Below are 21,881 nucleotides of genomic sequence, written 5' to 3'. Positions count from 1 at the left end.
CAGAAACTGGAATCCATCTCCCCAGATCAGTCAATAAATGCTTCTGGTATTGACTTATATGCTGCCCCTGTCTTCATGTTGTTGCTGGACATATCTTTTTTAAAATGTGTGTAGGTCACCTAAATCATCAGAAAAATTGCCCCTCCTGAGAATTTTTTCAGGAGCCGCCACTGGATGGCAGAATTCTCAATGAATAAATATCTCTGACTATGCAGACCGGGACTCTGGCCGTTACTTAAATCCCAAAAGACTTACAACCTTTTGGGAGACGCACAGAGACACTGAAATAGTTTGTTAAATAATTAACGTAACAGTAGTGTGTTTTTATTGGGCACCGTGGAGTGTAGTGTTTTTATTGGGCACAGTGGAGGGTAGTGTTTTTATTGGGTACAGGGGAGGGTAGTGTTTTTATTGGGTACAGGGGAGGGTAGTGTTTTTATTGGGCACAGGGGAGGGTAGTGTTTTTATTGGGTACAGGGGAGGGTAGTGTTTTTATTGGGTACAGGGGAGGGTAGTGTTTTTATTGGGTACAGGGGAGGGTAGTGTTTTTATTGGGTACAGGGGAGGGTAGTGTTTTTATTGGGCACAGGGGAGTGTAGTGTTTTTATTGGGTACAGGGGAGGGTAGTGTTTTTATTGGGCACAGGGGAGGGTAGTGTTTTTATTGGGTACAGGGAGGGTAGTGTTTTATTGGGTACAGGGGAGGGTAGTGTTTTTATTGGGTACAGGGGAGGGTAGTGTTTTTATTGGGCACAGGGGAGGGTAGTGTTTTTATTGGGCACAGGGGAGGGTAGTGTTTTTGTTGGGCACAGGGGAGGGTAGTGTTTTTATTGGGTACAGGGGAGGGTAGTGTTTTATTGGGCACAGTGGAGGGTGTTGTTTTTATTGGGCACAGTGGAGGGTGTTGTTTTTATTGGGCACAGTGGAGGGTGTTGTTTTTATTGGGCACAGTGGAGGGTGTTGTTTTTATTGGGCACAGGGGAGGGTAGTGTTTTTGTTGGGCACAGGGGAGGGTAGTGTTTTTATTGGGTACAGGGGAGGGTAGTGTTTTATTGGGCACAGTGGAGGGTGTTGTTTTTATTGGGCACAGTGGAGGGTGTTGTTTTTATTGGGCACAGTGGAGTGTAGTGTTTTTATTGGGCACAGGGGAGGGTAGTGTTTTATTGGGCACAGGGGAGGGTAGTGCGTTTTTCTCTGGTTTACTATATAATGTCTTCCATATAGCCACATTTCCTCATCTGCTTGCATTCACCTCCCCTATCAAGGTGTTTTGGTACTTCCCTTCTGCACTATGCTTTTCCACATGCTTTCTATTCCACAGGTCAATATAGTCTACCAGTCTAACAGCCCTCTATCCATAGTGACTACAGTAGTTGGTGGATCATATATAGTCTACCAGTCTAACAGCCCTCTATCCATAGTGACTACAGTAGTTGGTGGATCATATATAGTCTACCAGTGTAACAGCCCTCTATCCATAGTGACTACAGTAGTTGGTGGATCATATATAGTCTACCAGTGTAACAGCCCTCTATCCATAGTGACTACAGTAGTTGGTGGATCATATATAGTCTACCAGTGTAACAGCCCTCTATCCATAGTGACTACAGTAGTTGGTGGATCATATATAGTCTACCAGTGTAACAGCCCTCTATCCATAGTGACTACAGTAGTTGGTGGATCATATATAGTCTACCAGTGTAACAGCCCTCTATCCATAGTGACTACAGTAGTTGGTGGATCATATATAGTCTACCAGTCTAACAGCCCTCTATCCATAGTGACTACAGTAGTTGGTGGATCATATATAGTCTACCAGTCTAACAGCCCTCTATCCATAGTGACTACAGTAGTTGGTGGATCATATATAGTCTACCAGTGTAACAGCCCTCTATCCATAGTGACTACAGTAGTTGGTGGATCATATATAGTCTACCAGTGTAACAGCCCTCTATCCATAGTGACTACAGTAGTTGGTGGATCATATATAGTCTACCAGTGTAACAGCCCTCTATCCATAGTGACTACAGTAGTTGGTGGATCATATATAGTCTACCAGTGTAACAGCCCTCTATCTATAGTGACTACAGTAGTTGGTGGATCATATATAGTCTACCAGTGTAACAGCCCTCTATCCATAGTGACTACAGTAGTTGGTGGATCATATATAGTCTACCAGTGTAACAGCCCTCTATCCATAGTGACTACAGTAGTTGGTGGATCATATATAGTCTACCAGTGTAACAGCCCTCTATCCATAGTGACTACAGTAGTAGGTGGATAATTTGTCCAGATCTGCAATAGGTTAACTAGCAATCATACCACATATAAAATCATTCAAATCTGCACCAATGTTCAATATAAATCCCCAGGATAGAGGAATAGCTGATAGGCAGCAGACAGGCCAGGTGCATCATTGCGCATTAAAGAAGAGTGAAGACATGCAGCTCAAAAAGCTCCCCTATTGATCTTGTTGAGGGACAATATAATTATCCTACCTGGACTAGCCTACAACACCACAATACAATGAATAATTCCATTATTGTTTTCAAGTGAGTACAATTCTACTCTAGGCTGTAGACTGTAGTGAAAATGTAATTTGAATAATGGCGCAAAAGCCGTGTTATTTGAATGTTTCATTCCATGGATCAGTTGTGGGTCTACTCTCTACAGATTCTAGAAAGGCACAGTAGCAGGTCAGTCTGGCTGTATTTTTACATCTGATGCGCTGTCTGTTGCCGATCTTCATTCTCCCCAGTCTTCTCCACGTAGGCCTGTGCTCCCAGCAGGCCCAGTTATTCAGGAAAGCTTAACACGCGTTCTGCCTCCTTTCCCATCTGAGTGGCTATTCTTCGACCTAGAACCTAAACACCTAAATATAGTCACAATGTTTTAATCTGATAAGGCTACTTCAAAAGTCTCCTGTAGACTACTTGCTCACGTTCATCCACTCCACTATAATATACACTGAGTGTACAAAACATTAGGAACACCTTCCTAATATTGAGTGGCACCACTTTTGCCCTCAGAACAGCCTCAATTTGTCGGGGCAACTCTACAAGGTGTCGAAAGCGTTCCACAGGGATGCTGCCTCATGTTGACTCCAATGCTTCCCACAGTTGTGTCAAGTTGGCTGGATGTCCTTTGGGTGGTGGACCATTCTTGATACACACAGGAAACTGTTGAGCGTGAAAAACCCAGCAGCATTGCAGTTCTTGACACACAAACCGGTGTGCCTGGCACCTACTACCATACCCCGTTCAAAGGCACTTCAATCTTTTGTCTTGCCCATTCACCCTCTGAATGGCACACATACACAATGCATCTCTCATATGTCTCAAGGCTTAAACATCCTTCTTTAACCTGTCTCCTCCCCTTCATCTACACTGATTGAAGTAGATTTAACATGTGACATCAATAAGGGATCATAGCTTTCACCTGGATTCACCTGGTCAGACTATGTCATGGAAAGAGCAGTGTTCCTAATGTTTTGTACACTCAGTATAATTCCAGCATCTTAACTGCGCAACGGCCATTTGATTAATGGAAAGAGACATCTGTTACAAAACACCCAAAAGTTTAATGACGTTCGGAGATTGTCACACTAAGCCTTCGATACTGAGTAGGGAGGGATGTATTTCCTGTTTGTGGAGATTGACATACTCTACTTGATTTTGATGTTAAAAACGCAAACCATGATGATAAGCGCTCCAAGTCAGTAATCAGTATGCGTTGCTTAATGGTTGTGTGTGGTGCCTCGGCATAGAAACCTGTTGGTGGAAATCACAGGAGGTTGGTGGCACCTTAATTGGGGAGGACGGCCTCATGGTAATGGCTGGAGCGGAATAGGTGGAATGGTATCAAATACATCAAACACATGATTTCCATGTGTTTGATGACATTCCATTTGTTCAGTTCCGGCTATTAATATGAACCGTCCTCTCCTCAGCATCCTCCACTGGTGGAAAATTCATTGCAAATATTGTATATAATTATAAATGTAGCATCGAACTGTTGAAAATCTGATTTCCCCTTAGCTGATCATTGTCTACAGCCGGTTCTGATCGTAGTGTAATGAGACAACCAGGGAGAGTGAGCTCGTCCGTGGTGGTCGACGAACCCCTCAACCTTCTGGCCCGTAGCCCTGTACGGCATCGACTGTGCCACAAAACCATGCTGAAGTGGCAAAGTCGATATCCACGTTTACAAACACAGGGTTACTACAGTTATTGTTATTTATGGTGGTAATAATACAAATATTTTTACAGTACAAGGGGAGGGTCTGAGTAGACCCAGTAAATTTCGAACTGTCCCCAACTCAACCTGTTTTTCTTTCCATCAGAAAGTTCCAGGAAAATTCAAAAAACAGTTTTCGGAGCTGGAGATGTTGACAGTAAGTTCATTTTTCTCAGATTGTATAGAGATCCTGTAATAATGAACGTGACTCTACATGGAATTCGGTGTTGCACGTCTAGTACTAAATACATATTGGTCATCTGGACATTAAACAGGCTATTAACGTTGAGTTAATAAAAGCAGCAGGCTTGATAATTATCACTAGGTCTGGTCTCTGGGGACACAGTAACAGGTCTGGTCTCTGGGGACACAGTAACATATGGTAGGGGTTGTGAGGGCTCCTTCAGTGCACATGTTTGAGTCCCAAATGGCACCCTATGACTTACATAGTGCACTACATTTGACCAGAGCCCTATGGACCCCCTATGGGCCCTAGTCATAAGTATATGTTGCCATTTGGAACGCAGCAGAACACGTTTCTCACCAAAGACAAGCGTCACACATCACATCTGTCTGTACATGTCTTCACAGGACCCCTCTCTCAACCACAAAGCCTACAGGGACGCTTTCAAGAAGATGAAGACGCCCAAGATCCCTTTCCTTCCTCTGTTACTGAAAGGTGCCTAGACCCAGAGAACACTGCATGTTACTGTCATCACTGCCCCCTGAACCCTGCAGTGGTCTGAAATGTTACTGTCATCACTGCCCCCTGAACCCTGCAGTGGTCTGAAATGTTACTGTCATCACTGCCTCCTGATCCCTGCAGTGGTCTGAAATGTTACTGTCATCACTACACCCTGAACCCTGCAGTGGTCTGAAATGTTACTGTCATCACTGCCCCCTGAACCCTGCAGTGGTCTGAAATGTTACTGTCATCACTGCCTCCTGAACCCTGCAGTGGTCTGAAATGTTACTGTCATCACTGCCCCCTGAACCCTGCAGTGGTCTGAAATGTTACTGTCATCACTGCCTCCTGAACCCTGCAGTGGTCTGAAATGTTACTGTCATCACTGCCCCCTGAACCCTGCAGTGGTCTGAAATGTTACTGTCATCACTGCCCCCTGAACCCTGCAGTGGTCCGAAATGTTACTGTCATCACTGCCTCCTGAACCCTGCAGTGGTCTGAAATGTTACTGTCATCACTGCCTCCTGAACCCTGCAGTGGTCTGAAATGTTACTGTCATCACTTCCCCCTGAACCCTGCAGTGGTCTGAAATGTTACTGTCATCACTGCCTCCTGAACCCTGCAGTGGTCTGAAATGTTACTGTCATCACTGCCCCCTGAACCCTGCAGTGGTCTGAAATGCCAACAGGAATATTGTGAGCTAAATTTAAAATCAGGATCGACGCACTAGCGCTCAGTATTTTAACGCTGGTACATTACTCCCTTTCTCTTAGACATCACGTTCATTCACGAGGGCAACAAAACGTTTCTCGATAACCTGGTCAATTTTGAAAAGCTGGTAAGTCACTCCATTATGGTGGAGGGGGTTGAACATGTCAATGTACCTCGTGTTTCCTCAACTCCTCAACTATAGACAATCTATAACGCAGAAAACATGTCATCTAAAATATGTGATTGATGTGTTTTTAAAGTGTATGATGATGTCCATCTCCTCTTGCAGCACATGATAGCCGACACTGTGCGTCTCATCAGACACTGTCAGGAGGATCACATGGGTGGGTGAAGAGTGTGTGTGTGTTTGTGTGCGTGTGTGTGTGTGCGTGTGTGCGTGTGTGTGTACGTACGTGTGTGCGTGCGCGTGCACATGTGTACGTGTGTGTGTGTCTTACTCTCACACGGTCTTAGATCAATGACCATCAACTTTGATGAGCCTTGAACCTCCATGCTCAAGTCATTACTTACATCCAGTAAACAGGTCACAGTGTTGACTTTCTACAGTCATCCACTATAACACAGTAAACATGTCACAGTGTTGACTTTCTACAGTCATCCACTATAACGCAGTAAACATGTCACAGTGTTGACTTTCTACAGTCATCCACCATAACACAGTAAACATGTCACAGTGTTGACTTTCTACAGTCATCCACTATAACACAGTAAACATGTCACAGTGTTGACTTTCTACAGTCATCCACTATAACACAGTAAACATGTCACAGTGTTGACTTTCTACAGTCATCCACCATAACACAGTAAACATGTCACAGTGTTGACTTTCTACAGTCATCCACCATAACACAGTAAACATGTCACAGTGTTGACTTTCTACAGTCATCCACTATAACACAGTTATTAGGTCACAGTGTTGACTTTCTACAGTCATCCACTATAACGCAGTAAACATGTCACAGTGTTGACTTTCTACAGTCATCCACTATTACACAGTTATTAGGTCACAGTGTTGACTTTCTACAGTCATCCACTATAACACAGTAAACATGTCACAGTGTTGACTTTCTACAGTCATTGTCCATTCAAAATGACTCAACTACAGCAGTCAACAGAATAACAGTATCAAATTAGATCATCAGTTCATCAATAACAACATTATGTGTTACTATAGTAAATTGATAGACTCATTGATGCTGAGAACCCCATACGGTACACAACCACTTACAGTAATGAAGACAGTGCACCAACGACTATCTCCTGTCATGGATAATGCTCAGCCAGCATGTGTGTGTGTTTAAGTGTGTGAGTGTGAGCGTGCGTGCGTGTGTGCGTGCGTGTGTGTGTAACTGTAAACGTGTGTATTTACTGTGTGGTTTACCTCCTAGGGAACGGGATGCCCCAGAAGATCAGTCCGGAGCTGCGGGCCTATGTCGACTACCTTCACGTCATTGACAATCAGCAGACTCTGTTTGAACTGTCCCACAGACTGGAGCCCCGTGTGTAGATGGACCACACATACACTCTCTGAGGCTGCCTCCCTCCCTCCACCCCTCAAAGTCAGACAACCAAGGAGCAGGGTACCAACCAGTCTCTGGAAACATCCCTCAGCACTCAGTTATCAACTTAGAGAAACATGGGTTGGCCAACTCTACTAGAGTGCTACAAAGTGTGGAGGCTTTTGTTCCAGCTCTGACAGACACACACACACACACACACACATATACAGGGTTCTACTAATCAGCTGCACACACAGCAGGACTTTGATGAGTTTAATTAAATGGGTTAATGCAGGGCTGGAACAAAAGCCTGCATGCCCTGAAGCTCCCCGGGAGTAGGGTTGGCCAGAGCCGACAGAGAGATGACCGTGTGACACTGGCCAACCACAAGATGGTGCCAAAAGACATACTGGAATACTGAGCAATGATGGAGCAGAGATAACCAAAGAGCTTCTCAGTTGAACAAATAGATCTGGATCCGTATTGATCAAAGGATCCCAGAATAGGAGTGCTGATGTAGGATCAGTTTAGCCTTTTAGATCATAATGAATGGACAGGGGGGACCTAGATCAGCACTCCTATTCAGTATGTCGTGGTGGATAAATAGCTGGATAAACTCGGATCGCTGGTCGCAGTGAAAAAAGTAAGGCTTCCTATTCTTTCAATGCATTTTTCTGCAAAAGGTGGGTACATTGTTGGGGCCCTTCCCCCCAAAAAGGTGGGTACACTGCGTTTACCCTCCACTACACCATGCTCCTACTCTGAGACGCTTTATGAATATGGACCCTGCTTCAGTAATTGTGTATTGATAGCTTCTGGTTGTTGTTATCTGCTTCCAAACAGGTGACCACACCTTGATTATCTATCTACACAAAACCAATTAAAGCATCAACCTTCTGGGGACTTTCAAACCAGAACACTTTCAAACCAGGACACTTTCAAACCAGGACACTACACTTGCCAGACCTCCAGTACATGACCACCACACACTAGACTGCTGTTAAGCTAAATTGATTTAAACAACAATATTGAAAAGGGTGTGTGTGTGTGTGTGTGTGTGTGTGTGTGTGTGTGTGTGTGTGTGTGTGTGTGTGTGTGTGTGTGTGTGTGTGTGTGTGTGTGTGTGTGTGTGTGTGTGTGTGTGTGTGTGTGTGTGTGTGTGTGTGTGTGTGTGTGTGTGTGTGTGATTATTGCATAAATGTCACTTCCAAATAGGCTCAAGGACTGAAATTATGTTTTTTTAAGATTCATTTTCTGAGTAAAGTGAGAAAGGTAATAAACCATCCTCAACAGTAGAAGGGTTATGTTATAGTTATAGATAATGTAATAAACCATCCTCAACAGTAGTAGAAGGGTTATGTTACAGTTATAGATAATGTAATAAAACCATCCTCAACAGTAGAAGGGTTTTGTTACAGTTATAGATAATGTAATAAACCATCCTCAACAGTAGAAGGGTTATGTTACAGTTATAGATAATGTAATAAACCATCCTCAACAGTAGAAGGATTATGTTACAGTTCTAGATAATGTAATAAACCATCCTCAACAGTAGAAGGGTTATGTTACAGTTATAGATAATGTAATAAACCATTGTCAATGGTAGAAGGGTTATGTTACAGTTCTAGATAATGTAATAAACCATCCTCAACAGTAGAAAGGTTATGTTACAGTTATAGATAATGTAATAAACCATCCTCAACAGTAGAAGGGTTATGTTACAGTTATAGATAATGTAATAAACCATCCTCAACAGTAGAAGGGTTATGTTACAGTTATAGATAATCTAATAAACCATCCAACGGTAGAAGGGTTATGTTACAGTTATAGATAATGTAATAAAACCATCCTCAACAGTAGTAGAAGGGTTATGCTACAGTTATGGACTTAGATGTTTGGTCTTAGCTGTGGACAATCAGAGACGTAGCTTGGGGCATCAGATCCTTACATTACCTGTCATGTCTCTGTATCTGGCACTATAAAGAAACAGCAATACACCAAGTCAACACTTTTGCCTTTGAACATTCTAGTCCAGTTGAAAATGCCTTTGCCTATTTCTTTCAGTGGCAGTATTAGTTCAGCTTGTAGAAATGGCTTTTAACAATAAACTGTACACGTATCCACCCTCAGGATGTTGTATCCTATTCTAGGGAATCCTCTTTGTGAATGTTTCACTGGTTTTGAAAATAGATTAGACCATGATATAGAGATTCTTCAGTACCACCATCAGTTCTCCTGTTGTGGATTCCCCTGATATGTAACGTGTGTATCATAGAGATAGAACAGATCTATATCTATGGTGTGTATAGTGTTTTGAGGCAGGTCATGTACTATAGATTCCATGTATATACTGTAGTATGTTGTGCATTCGCTGGTTGGACATGGAGATGGATAATTATTTATTATTATATTTATTACTTGTATGGTTGCTGCTCTTTGGCTGAATATAATTCCCTTCCATGTCATGTATGCGCCCCAAATGACACCCTATTCCCTATTGTGCATTACTTTTGACCAGGTCCCATAGGGCTCTTGTCAAAAGTAGTGCACTATGTAGGGAATAGGGTGCCATTTGGGACGCACGCCAAGTGTTTAGTACCTGCCATGGTTCCAATGGGTTAGGAGCTGGTCTGCATGATGTGGCAAAGCCATGGATTGACCACCAAGTAAAATATGCATGTAACAATAAGAATTTCCTTGTAAACTACTTTTATTCTACATGTCGCTACAATGCCCAAATTAGCCTATACTAAGAAATATTATTTCCAAAAGGGCAACAAAGCAATACAAAGTCAATTATCTTCCCTCGCATCACTGTTTTCTTTATGCATTTCATTTTTTACAATCATTATGAAATGTTAAATAATAAATCAAATGTTTTGTTTTATGAATACAGTGTGTTGAGTTTCTTTGGAAATAAGTGTGAATACATGTTCAAGGGAGACTCAGCGAAATGACGTTGCCGCGAGCAGCATCGCAAATATTGAGATGAGCGAGATGCACGACTTCACACACACAGTGTCTGCGCGGGTTCGCTTCACGCTGTATACAGAGAAGCAGAGCCAAGCGCTTCAACACTTTTAATCATTACGGAAATTGACCCACTATGCTGTTTACTTTCTGCATCTCGCTGAGTCTGCCTTTAAATGGAATCAGACCAATACAGTTAGAGCAGGTACATCAGTCTACCACTGCTTCCTAGTGGCACAACTTTGAGCGCTCATATCCTGAAACTACTATCACATGGTCAAGCGATAAACATTTCAATTCATGAACACAGATGTTGACGTTAACACTTTCTTAACTCATATTTACAATTCTGGGTGTTTTTTTTTCTTCATGTTTAGTAACGAAAATACAACATGTTCTCTCAGAAATAATGCCTTAAATATTCAGTCTTCATCCTCAAGGTTGCTATTCACCAAACAGAAATCTCTCAAATATCACTATCTGCACACTTTGCATAGAGCCCTGTACAACGACAAACAAGACCAGCTTTCCTCCAGTTCCCTAAAAGCGTCTGTTCCCCCGCCCAATACCCTCATTGACCTTAACCAGGTGCCCTGTGTGGCCTTTAACATGCCTCTCTATGACATGCACCCTGCTGGGCCAGGCTGTGCACCCTGCCATTTCCTCCCCAACATGCAGGCACCCCCTCATTTCCCTGTCACCTAATGACTGCCTAACCGCCGCCGCACGCTAATGGGGGGGGGAAGAGAGGAGGCAGATGAAGGCCTAGGTTCTGTCCCACATGGCACCTTACTCCCTATATAGCGCACTACTTTTAGACTACTTCTGGTCCAAAGTAGTGCACTATGTAGAGAGGGAATAGGTTGCCATTTTGGACGTAGCCCTAGAGAGCGGAGAGAAGGCTCAATTTCCCCGTTGAGGATACAATAAACCCACAGAATCAATCTTCCATCTGCTGCCTGTTCTGTTGTTGTAGCCTGACAGTGTAGAAGCCACTTTGGTTCCCAGGAAGGAATTAAGTGCAACACAACAGCTATTTGCGTCGGCGTGCGTTAGGTACCGGGTGAGAAGACAGAATCCTTCTAAGTAGGACTCCCAACTAGAGATTACCGTGGCGACGTTAATTGGTGAAAGTGCTCATAGAAGTGTGTAATTTAATGAATTTAACAACACAAAACGTGCTTCAGTCATACCCACTTCACGCAAGTGCGTGGTTGTAAAGGGGCAGTGTAGTCAAAAATGTGGTTTTCCTGTGTTTAAAAAATATATATTTCCACACTATGAGGTTGGAATATTACTGTGAAACTGGGAAAATTATGATAAAGAACTTTTAGTGTCAGCTTGTGTGAGATTTCAGCTTGTGTGGCTGGGTGGAATTTTTGGTTAATAGACCAATATCAAAGAGAGTTTGCCCTCCTCTCTACCAATAACAGGAAATGTTCAGGTTACACATCCTCCCCATTAGGCTCCTCCAATTACGCCCCTCTCTCAGACCACTCCCAGACAGTCCTAGCAAAATTATAGCTTGAGAAATTGCATTTTGCTAAGACGGTAAGAAGCTATTTTTGTTTCTTTTTGACCATTCTAATTGAAAACAATCACTGTAAGGAAATGATTTGATATGGAGATAAAACGGCTGCATTGGACCTTTATAGAGGTGTCACGTCTTTCCCCTCTGAGTACTATGGAACAGGGCCAACAGATGGCGTCATAGCCTTTATCTGCAGCAGGCAACTGTCATCTCATCAGTTTAAGGCATCTTTGTGATGTTACCACCACCTCCCACCTTCCCACCCAGTATACATCAGCAATGTCAAACAATAATATTGATCATTTTTAAAGGTACACCGTTTAAACTGAACATTATGAAAAGGTTAGTTATATATAGAGTTGATTATCATTATTGCATAGGCTACTAGATTAATATCTTTGGAGCTGCATAATCTTTTAATCGGTGAAAATTAAAAAGTAGACTCCTCTCTCGGTGAGAATACGATCAGAACCTTGACTGTGAACCCGGGGTCATATTTCATCATAACTCTGACATACAGTAGAGCTCCAGGGAGATCAATCACCAACACTCACATTATACCTTCTGCCTGGGGGCTTTGTTGCGCCCCAAATGGCACACTATTCCCTATATAAGCCCCATACAGGCCCTGGTCAGAATTAGTGCACTATATAGGGAATAGGATACCATTTGGGACACAGACTATGACTCAATGACAGTACAGTCAAACTACTGGCCCCACGTTTAGCATATTTGGGTTGTCTGTTGTTGTTTTTTGTTCATCCAATTAATCTAGCACATCACAAAAGTCAACTTCACTTGCCACATTTCCCCTACTCTCTGGATCACATGATCTTGTTGTTGTCTGCTCATTCTGTGTGTGGTTTAATTCAGTCCAGAGAGCTTGATAACCAGAAACTATAACACAGAGCATAGAGAAATAAAGGAGGGCTGGTCTAATCTGAAGCTGCTCTTCATAAAGAGATATCAGTAGGATCTCTGTGAATAGGTTCCTCTACATCACCATGCCCTGAATGAATTACACCAGTCTGTTAGTATTCTGTCTCCGGTGTACAAAAAGGTCAAAATCAAATTCAGCTCATTTAAAAGTCAATAGGCGCCGTGCACACATCTCCTGGGAATGCCAGGCCTGGGACTCTGCTCCAGACGCTATTGTGTATCATTCAGTTAGCCGACCTTCCAATAAAATATGCTCTCCATACTGAATTAGATGGTCCAAATAGAAGCATAAGCTCCCGACAAATCCTGCTCCCTCTTGGGTAAACAGTCTCAGGGGTGTAGTTCACACACACATATGTACACCAGCAAGTACATATTTTAATTAATTCCTCTTTATTCATATTGACATTTAAATTTGCATTGGTGTAATACTGAAAGTAATTCAAAAATACATTCAGAGAAAAGTATATTAGTTATTGCTTATATAACATAGGAATTAGTACTTTTTAAAATCCTTAGCTTATTATATGTTATAAAAGCTACAAAAATACTAATAGTTTCTTGTTCTACTGATTCAAGAGACACACCACACCATAATACAGAGGGGCGCCTACCCGACTGCTCGGAGGCGTCCGCATGGTCCTAAAGCACACAGTTGCCTCGTTTTCTATCACATTCCAATGATAAAACGGGGGGACAAAAATGCAATTTCAGAATGTGTGTGGGGGGGACATGTCCCCCCCGTCCCCAGTGAAAATCGCGCCCCTGGTAATACATAATCCCCACATGACACAGCATGGAACACTATGCTGCTTTACCAATCAAACATTTGTCATTGTGCTCAGTGTCAGTGGTTAGATCAGTGTTTCCCCTAGATAATTTAACAAAAGACGGGCACCCCAACTAAACAATGGCAGGGGAAGTATTTGACATACTTAATCACCGGCAGACTTGGCCACAGGTAAATTGTTGGCACACGTTCATCCTTATTCCATCTCAGAGCTGCAGGACGCCTGATAAGTTGAAAAAAGTTTGCCAAAAGTTATAGAGTTACTGCTGTCTGTTCAGAAAGAAATTAAATAATTCAGAATAGCATACTACACCACGAGAAAGCCTAAAATTTAGCCACAGAGGATAAATAACTTTTTAGCCTAGCTATGGAAGTGTAGCCCAATAACAGGGCATAGCCTACAGTCGGGAACGAGCTGTAAATCTGTCAGTGAACAAACAGCATACAGAAAGAACTGGCCTTTTGCAATACTTAAAATAGTCTACAATCACAGGAAAACTCAGGTTGGAAAGCAAATGGCTCCTGCTGAAAAGAGAAGACTAATCGGTCAGTTGTAGGCTACCAAAATATTTGATCAACATCCAAATATTGTTTTAAAAAGATAAAACGAGAGAGAGAGAGAGAGAGAGAGAGAGAGAGAGAGAGGCTTTTGGCACGAGCACATATGCCATCACCAGCGAGTTAGCTGTGCATCATTGGGTGAGTCAGTGAAACTGGAAAGCATTTTTAGGACTATAATTTCTTCCTCATACTGTAGCATACAATATGTCACCACACTCCTAGGCCTAGGCTATTGATGGATTCAAGACGTTCGTTTTCATTGATCTTAGATTCTCAGTTTGTCAGTGTCAAAGTAGCGTTTATTTTCGATAATTTGTGCAGTATTATGGTGCTTTCAAGACAACTGGGAACGAGGTCGAATCATGACGTCAGTGATCTTCAGGTCGGAAAGTCAGAGCTCTAGAAAGAGGCCAGAGTTCCCCACTTGGAATTCCGAGTTGGATGACCGTTCAAAATTAATGTTCTCAGTCGGAGCTTGTTTTTTCCCCGATTTCCCAGTTGTCTTGAACCCACTGAAGTCTGAGATTTCCCAGCTCAGAGTTCCCAGTTGTTTTGAATGTGGCATTAAAAAAGATTATGCCAAAGTCTCCAGTCATGTAAAATGACGTAAAATTGCATGAAATATGTTTATCAAAGGACAAATATTTCCCAGACTCTAGGCCACCAAAATAAATCCTATGTGTGCAATTTATGTAAGTGCCTCTACTCTACTGCTCTATGCAAATGTGATGATAAGCAATGTTTTATTCTAAAGGTGAAAAAAATTTTTTTATCATGCGCTCCGGTACATCAGAGCTCCCCAGGTCAGCGCTCACTTTTTGTTCCGGCACCTCCCGATTTACAAATTAAGCACTGCTTATATCAGTACGCTCGTAACAACTTAAGCGTTACGAAACTTCTATTAGATCAAATAAACCTCACGTAGGAAATAACACATTCGACACTCATTGACCTCCATACAAAAACTCCTTGCTTGGTGGGCGAAACAACAAAAAATGCCTCATGCTGGAGGGAAACAGTTTTTCAGCCGAGATGGGCCTCTCTCTTCCTCTTCCATAACAAAATATAGCTAGCTATCTTTGTTTGCCTGTTCGTTAGCTAGCTAACTTTCAGCTGACTGGTGTTAGCTAGCTACAGAGGCTATCTGCTGGACAAGCAAGCTAACGTTAGCTAGGGAATGCTAGGTAATCAAAATAGCTGTTTGCATTTATTGATTAACCTCAGCTTGAATACCACCATATTTGTATTTGTATTTATTATGGATCCCCATTAGCTGCTGCCAAGGCAGCAGCTACTCTTCCTGGGGTTCAGCAAAATTAAGGCAGTTATACATTTTAAAAACATTACAATACATTCATAACAGATTTCACAACATATTAATGTCACAATTCTCTAAAGCAGAACCCAGAAGCAGACCAGGACAAGGTGAGTAGAACGAAGGTGAGTATTTATTTACAAACTCAAATGTGGAAGCAGAATAATCCAGGAGACGGAGCGGGCAGCGGAGATGATGGTGGGAGTGAATAGGCAGATCCAATGGTGTCACAGAAGCCACCGACGACCAGGCAGGGGTGGGGTGAATGTTCTGGGAGAATGACTGTAGACAGAGTAAACGGATGTGAGTACACGGCAAGCAAAAAGTACAGAACAACAAAACGAACTCTAGTAAACTTGAGGCTGATACGCTGACACAACATACTGTTCATGGCTAACGATCCGGCAGGGAATGGATGTCAGGTCAGAGCTTATAAAGTGGAGAGGTGATGATCAGGACCAGGTGTGCAGATAGCTGATGAGATGCAGGTGCGGGTAATCGAGAGATCTCCCGCCTAGCCTCGTCGCCCGGCAACCAGACAGGGTGCGTTCAGGAACCTCAGGAAACAGACTCCAAGACAGAAAACAGGCAACTCAGGCAGAAACAGACTCAGGAAGCGGGATTCATGACAATTAAGTGTGTGCCCTCAGGCCTCTACTCTACTACCACATATCTATAACACTAAATCCATGTGTACATGTGTGTACAGTGCGTATGTTATCATGTGTATGCATGTGTCTATGTGTGTGTTGTTTCACAGTCCCCGCTGTCCCATAAGGTGTATTTCTTATCAGTTTTTTTAAATCTAATTTTACTGCTGGCATGAGTTACTTGATGTGGAATAGAGTTCCATGTAGTCATGGCTCTATGCAGTACTGTGCGCCTCCCATAGTCTGTTCTTGACTTGGGACTGTGAAGAGACCTCTGGTGGCATGTGGGTGTCTTGTGGGGTAAGCATGGGTGTCTGAGCTGTGTGCCAGTAGTTCAAACAGACAGCTCTGTGCATTCAACATGTCAATACCTCTCACAAATACAAGTAGTGATGAAGTCAATCTCTCCTCCACTTTGAGCCAGGAGAGACTGACATGCATATTATTAATGTTAGCTCTCTGTGTACATCCAAGGGCCAGCCGTGCTGCCCTGTTCTGAGCCAATTGCAATTTTCGTAAGTTCCTCTTTGTAGCACCTGACCACAGGACTGAACAGTAGTCCAGGGCCTGTAGGACCTACCTAGCTGTGTGGCCCTGATTTAGCCCACTGCAGTAAAAGGTTATTAAGGTTAGGGTTAGATTTAACCTTTTACTGCAGTGGGCTAAATCAGGGTCACACAGTGTTTCTCGGTAGTCTTCAACAATTCTACTTTGAAACAAAAGTATACACCTCACACACATGGTTATGGGACATGGTTAAGACACCTGTACCATGTCAGATATAGAGTTGAAATATATTCAATTTTGAGTTTGCACTCCAATATGACACTTTATATGCATCACAGAAGACTGAAATATAACAAAACCATTTGACATAGAAACACCTGATTTTTAAAGAACTTTTTATTTTCATAATTATGAAAGATATTAATAACATTCCACCCATGAGACCACTAGAGGGTGATTTGGTCATTTGACTGCAGGAAAGGGTTTGAACCACACTGCTAACCCTAACCTTAAATTAAGACCAAAAAGCTCATTTTACTTTTCAGACATTTTTACAATATAGCCAATTCTGACTTTTCAGCTGGCCTATCTTAGGGGAAATCGCTCCAGGACAAGACTCATGACAATAAATGTCAACTTGCTCTGATTACACCTCTACACAATCAGATATACCTTAAAGCAGTCAGGTATGTATTCACCCCACCACTGTTCCTCCTGACCAAGGTGCTATTAGGGCCCAGGACTAGCAGTCATCTGTCAATGTGTTTGGCTGTATAGCACAGCAACATCCATCTCCCACTAACACTGCTGTCCCACCTATTGATTACCACCTAAATACATCAGTTCCAAAACAAAGTTTCCAGAACAGTTTGAGCTGGACCACTTTGGGATGATCGGTTTTTGGTAGCTAAGTGATGCAATTGAAATGGCTTTATTTGAGTGCAAAATTTATCATTTTCTGTGTGGAATTAATTTGGTGTTGAAATAAAATAAGACCTTAGGAGACCTACAGATGCTCTAAATCCAAAACATGGTGTCTAATGTCAGGTGAGTATTGGTTAAGTGGGACACGTAGCAAAGTGGGAGACTTAAGCTTTGTAATGGATATCTTTAAACATGCACAATAACATAACCTACAATCAATGCCTCTGTGTTAATGAGAAAGTATGTGATGATAAACAATGGTTTCAATGGGTATGACGTCATCATTGTGGGCGTGGCACCGCGTGTAATGACCCGCATCTCCGGAGGCATAACGGTAAGTAAAATGACAGCATTCGGAGGTAAATAATGTTAAGGTTATAAAAAACTAAGAAAGGATATTCAGTGTCTCATTACAACATATTTTGTATGTAATTGTGAATCATAATGACTTACTAATCTCACCTTTTTCGAATGTTGACATTTTGACAGTGTCCCAGAATGCCAATGGCCTACTGTGAAACTGGGACATCCTGTTACTGTCAAACTGGGACACTCCTCTAGGTCATTTTAATGGAGAAAATATATTTTGGGGGATTATGAAATGCATGCTTTCGGATCAAATGTTCAATTTCATTTCTCAAATCTGCTATCAGCTAACTTGCAAGCGAAAGCACATTTTCAGAACGTGTCCCACTTACTCACCCTATGTATTTTATATTTGAGGAACTGTATCACACACACACACACACACACACACACACACACAATTATAATATGAAATATACAGTGGCTTGCGAAAGTATTCACCCCCTTGGCATTTTTCCAATTTTGTTGCCTTACAACCTGGAATTAAAATAGATTTTTGGGGGGTTTGTATCATTTGATTACCACAACATGCCTACCACTTTGAAGATGCAAAAACAATTTTTGTGTGAAACAAACAAGAAATAAGACAAAAAACTGAAAACTTGAGCGTGCATAACTATTCACCGCCCCCCCAAAGTCAATACTTTGTAGAGCCACCTTTTGCAGCAATTACAGCTGCAAGTCTCTTGGGGTATGTCTCTAAAAGCTTGGCAAATCTAGTCACTTGGATTTTTGCCCATTCTTCAAGGCAAAACTGCTCCAGCTCCTTCAAGTTGGATGGGTTCCGCTGGTGTACAGCAATCTTTAAGTCATACCACAGATTCTAAATTGGATTGAGGTCTGGGCTTTGACTAGGCCATTCCAAGACATTTAAATGTTTCCCCTTAAGCCAGTCGAGTGTTGCTTTAGCAGTATGCTTAGGGTCATTGTCCTGCTGGAAGGTGAACCTCCGTCCCAGTCTCAAATCAGCAGGGGGCGGCAGGTAGCTTAGTGGTTAAGAGCGTTGTGCCAGTAACCGAAAGGTCGCTGGTTCTAATCCCCGAGCCGACTAGGTGAAAAATCTGTCGATGTGCCCTTGAGCAAGGCACTTAACCCTAATTGCTCTGGATAAGAGCGTCTGCTAAATGACAAAAATAATAATCTCTGGAAGACAAACAACAAACAGGTTTCCCTCAAGAATTTCCCTGTATTTAGTGCCATGCATCATTCCTTCAATTCTGACCAGTTTCCCAGTCCCTGCCGATAAAAAACAGCTTAATGCTGCCACCACTATGGTGATGAGAAGTGTTGGGTTTGCGCCAGACATAACGTTTTCCTTGATGGCCAAAAAGCTCAATTTTAGTCTCATCTGACCAGAGTACCTTCTTCCATATGTTTGGGGAGTCTCCCACATGCCTTTTGGCGAACACCAAATGTGTTTGCTTCTTTTTTGGTTAAAGCAATGGCTTTTTTCTGGCCACTCTTCCGTAAAGCCCAGCTCTGTGGAGTGTACGGCTTAAAAGTGGTCCTATGGACAGATACTCCAATCTCCGCTGTGGAGCTTTGCAGCTCCTTCAGGGTTATCTTTGGTTTCTTTGTTGCCTCTCTGATTAATGCCCTCCTTGCCTGGTCCGTGAGTTTTGGTGGGCGGCCCTCTCTTGGCAGGTTTGTTGTGGTACCATATTCTTTAAATTTTTAAATAATGGATTTAATGGTGCTCCGTGGGATGTTTAAAGTTTCAGATCTTTTTTATAACCCAACCCTGATCTGTACTTCTCCACAACTTTGTCCCTGACCTGTTTGGAGAGCTCCTTGGTCTTCATGGTGCCGCTTGCTTGGTGGTGCCCTTTGCTTAGTAGTGTTGCAGACTCTGGGGCCTTTCAGAACAGGTGTATATATACTGAGATCATGTGACAGATCATGTGACACTTAGATTGCACACAGGTGGACTTTATTTAACTAATGATGTGACCATTATTTATTTTTTATAATTTTTTGAAACAAGTTATTTTTTCAATTCACTTCACCAATTTGGACTATTTTGTGTATGTCCATTACATTAAATCCAAATAAAAATCAATTTAAATTACAGGTTGTAATGCAACAAAATAGGAAAAATGCCAAGGGGGATGAATACTTTTGCAAGGCACTGTATAATTGCAATTTATGCGCACATTTCAAAAGGGCACCCTTTACCTTTGGTACATACAGTACTCTGAATCTGAAGCTCTTTTGTGACTTTAAAAAAAAGGAATCATATCAATTCCAACTTAGTTTTCCCAAGACAAGATGAGTAATGTTGTCTGCTATTTGTTTGACATTATTACAAGCCACAGGAGGTTGGTGGCACCTTCATTGGGGAGGACAGGGTCGTGGTAATAGCTGGAGCGGAATTGGTGGAACGTTATCAAATGCATCAAACACACAGGTTCCATGTGTTTGATGCCATTCCATTTGGTAATTTCCAGCCATTATTATGAGCCGTCCTCCCCTCAGCAGCCTCCCCTGTTACAATCAGATCAGTGCTTATGGCTGAGATGGTCATTACATTACCACTGTTGGTTGGTAGAGCGCAAAAGACATATGCCTGGGTTAGGTTCACCATGTTGGGATGCACATACTCCTGTAGGTAGGTCCAGCGTGGTCTTCTGTCCCAGTCGACTGTGATGTGTCCTCCATACATTATCTCTCCAGGTCCTCCCCAGGCACCTGGAGGAAACATTGAACATATTTGTATCAGTGGAGGCTGCTTATGGGAGGACGGCTCATAATAATGGCTGTAACGGAGCAAATGGAATGGCATCAAACACATGGAAACCATGTGTTGGGTGTATTTTAATCATTCCACTAATTCCACTCCAGCCATTACCACGAACCCGTCCTCCCCAATTAAGGTGCCACCAACCTCCTGTGATTTGTATACTGTACTTGGTGAACAATTTGTCCTGATAAAGACCCAGTACGGGGTCTAAACCTTGCTCTATGAAACACTTTGGGAGCTTTGTAACAGTGTGTAGATGTACTTTTTATTCTATCTGGAGGAAAGCACCTTCTATCTGTTGTTCTTTACAAATGTTGTTTTAAATTAAAAGAAAATTCTACCTACACACTGAAGAAGGCTGTAAACCCGAAACATCTGTGTACACTATCCCTGATGCAGTGAAAATATTTACAAACATTGAATAATGAAGTAATCTTTATGCAACATATTTTTGGGTGCGAACCAATTCCACCTCTTCGTTTGTCTGAAACACAACACACTGAATGTTGAAGTTATCTGCTACTAACTGCCATGAGCCATGGCACAATATTTCCAAGGTGCCACAGTATCAAAGCTGATACTGAATTAACAACAAACTGGATAACTGTGCTAGTGTAACCGGCGGGATGAACTCACGGCTAACGCGGGAGAAACCAACGTCTTGACCATTAGACCAAGAGGAAATGCTCTATTGACCCGAGGGCCAACACTGATTTTGAAGTCGCAGGCGGGGCTACCCATCACGTGACAATGAGCAGCCATGAACGACTCACGTCCGCTACACTAGCAGGCACCAGATTTGCTTTGAAGGCCACGTTTCTCAGACGACATAACAGGTGTCAAAATGGATCATAGCAATTGCAGATCTACTTTTATCTGAAATGAACAAACATTCACACTCTCTTCATCTCAAATGGCACACTATTCCCTACATAGTGCACTACTTTTGACCAGAGCCCTATGGGTCCTTGTCAAAAGTAGTGCACTACATTGGGAATAGGGTGCCATTTGGCGTACAGCCCATCTCTGACACAACACTCTCTTCTTCCTCAGTAGAAAGCGATGATGATCCATGAGGGTGACGGAGGAAAGAAAGGAACGTGTGTGATTTATAATAACAAAAAATGGAGATCACAACCATTTGTACCTGTATTGTTTAGCAAACGACTTCCTTCTTCAGCACTAATTGCAGCGATCACTTATACGGCGTGGTGAACTGTCACGTCGGCCTGCGTGTAATTACACCGAGACCAACGCTTCATTTCCCCCCTAATGAATTCTCTGTGTAATACAGGTTAGTGTTTGGTTAACATAATGAAGGACATTCGTTTTTTGGGGGGCAGAATCTGAGGAGATAATTGGTTGTGACCGGAGTAATAGGAATGGTGTTTAGAAGAGAAAAACACATTAGGTGTTGTGAGTGTGACTGAAGGGCGC

At 42.4% G+C, this 21,881-nt stretch overlaps 1 protein-coding gene and 1 pseudogene across 1 annotated transcript in view; one reads left to right on the top strand and one right to left on the bottom strand.

Moving 5' to 3' along the window:
- The window catches only part of LOC121555563 (rap guanine nucleotide exchange factor 5), a 54,871-nt gene extending 46,613 nt beyond the window's left edge, over window positions 1-8,258 (top strand). The window contains exons 14-18 of the mRNA XM_045212765.1: window positions 4,342-4,392; window positions 4,827-4,914; window positions 5,694-5,758; window positions 5,921-5,975; window positions 7,041-8,258. Coding sequence (XP_045068700.1) covers window positions 4,342-4,392; window positions 4,827-4,914; window positions 5,694-5,758; window positions 5,921-5,975; window positions 7,041-7,159 — 378 coding nt within the window. The 3' untranslated portion in view covers window positions 7,160-8,258. The remainder of the gene's footprint in view (window positions 1-4,341; window positions 4,393-4,826; window positions 4,915-5,693; window positions 5,759-5,920; window positions 5,976-7,040) is intronic.
- Window positions 7,438-21,881, bottom strand: part of LOC121555543 — an 88,195-nt pseudogene continuing 73,751 nt past the window's right edge.

The sequence above is a fragment of the Coregonus clupeaformis genome, unplaced genomic scaffold, assembly GCF_020615455.1.
Source record: "Coregonus clupeaformis isolate EN_2021a unplaced genomic scaffold, ASM2061545v1 scaf0049, whole genome shotgun sequence".
NCBI classification, from domain to species: Eukaryota; Metazoa; Chordata; class Actinopteri; order Salmoniformes; family Salmonidae; genus Coregonus; species Coregonus clupeaformis.
This window is presented reverse-complemented; position numbering and strand designations above follow the sequence as displayed.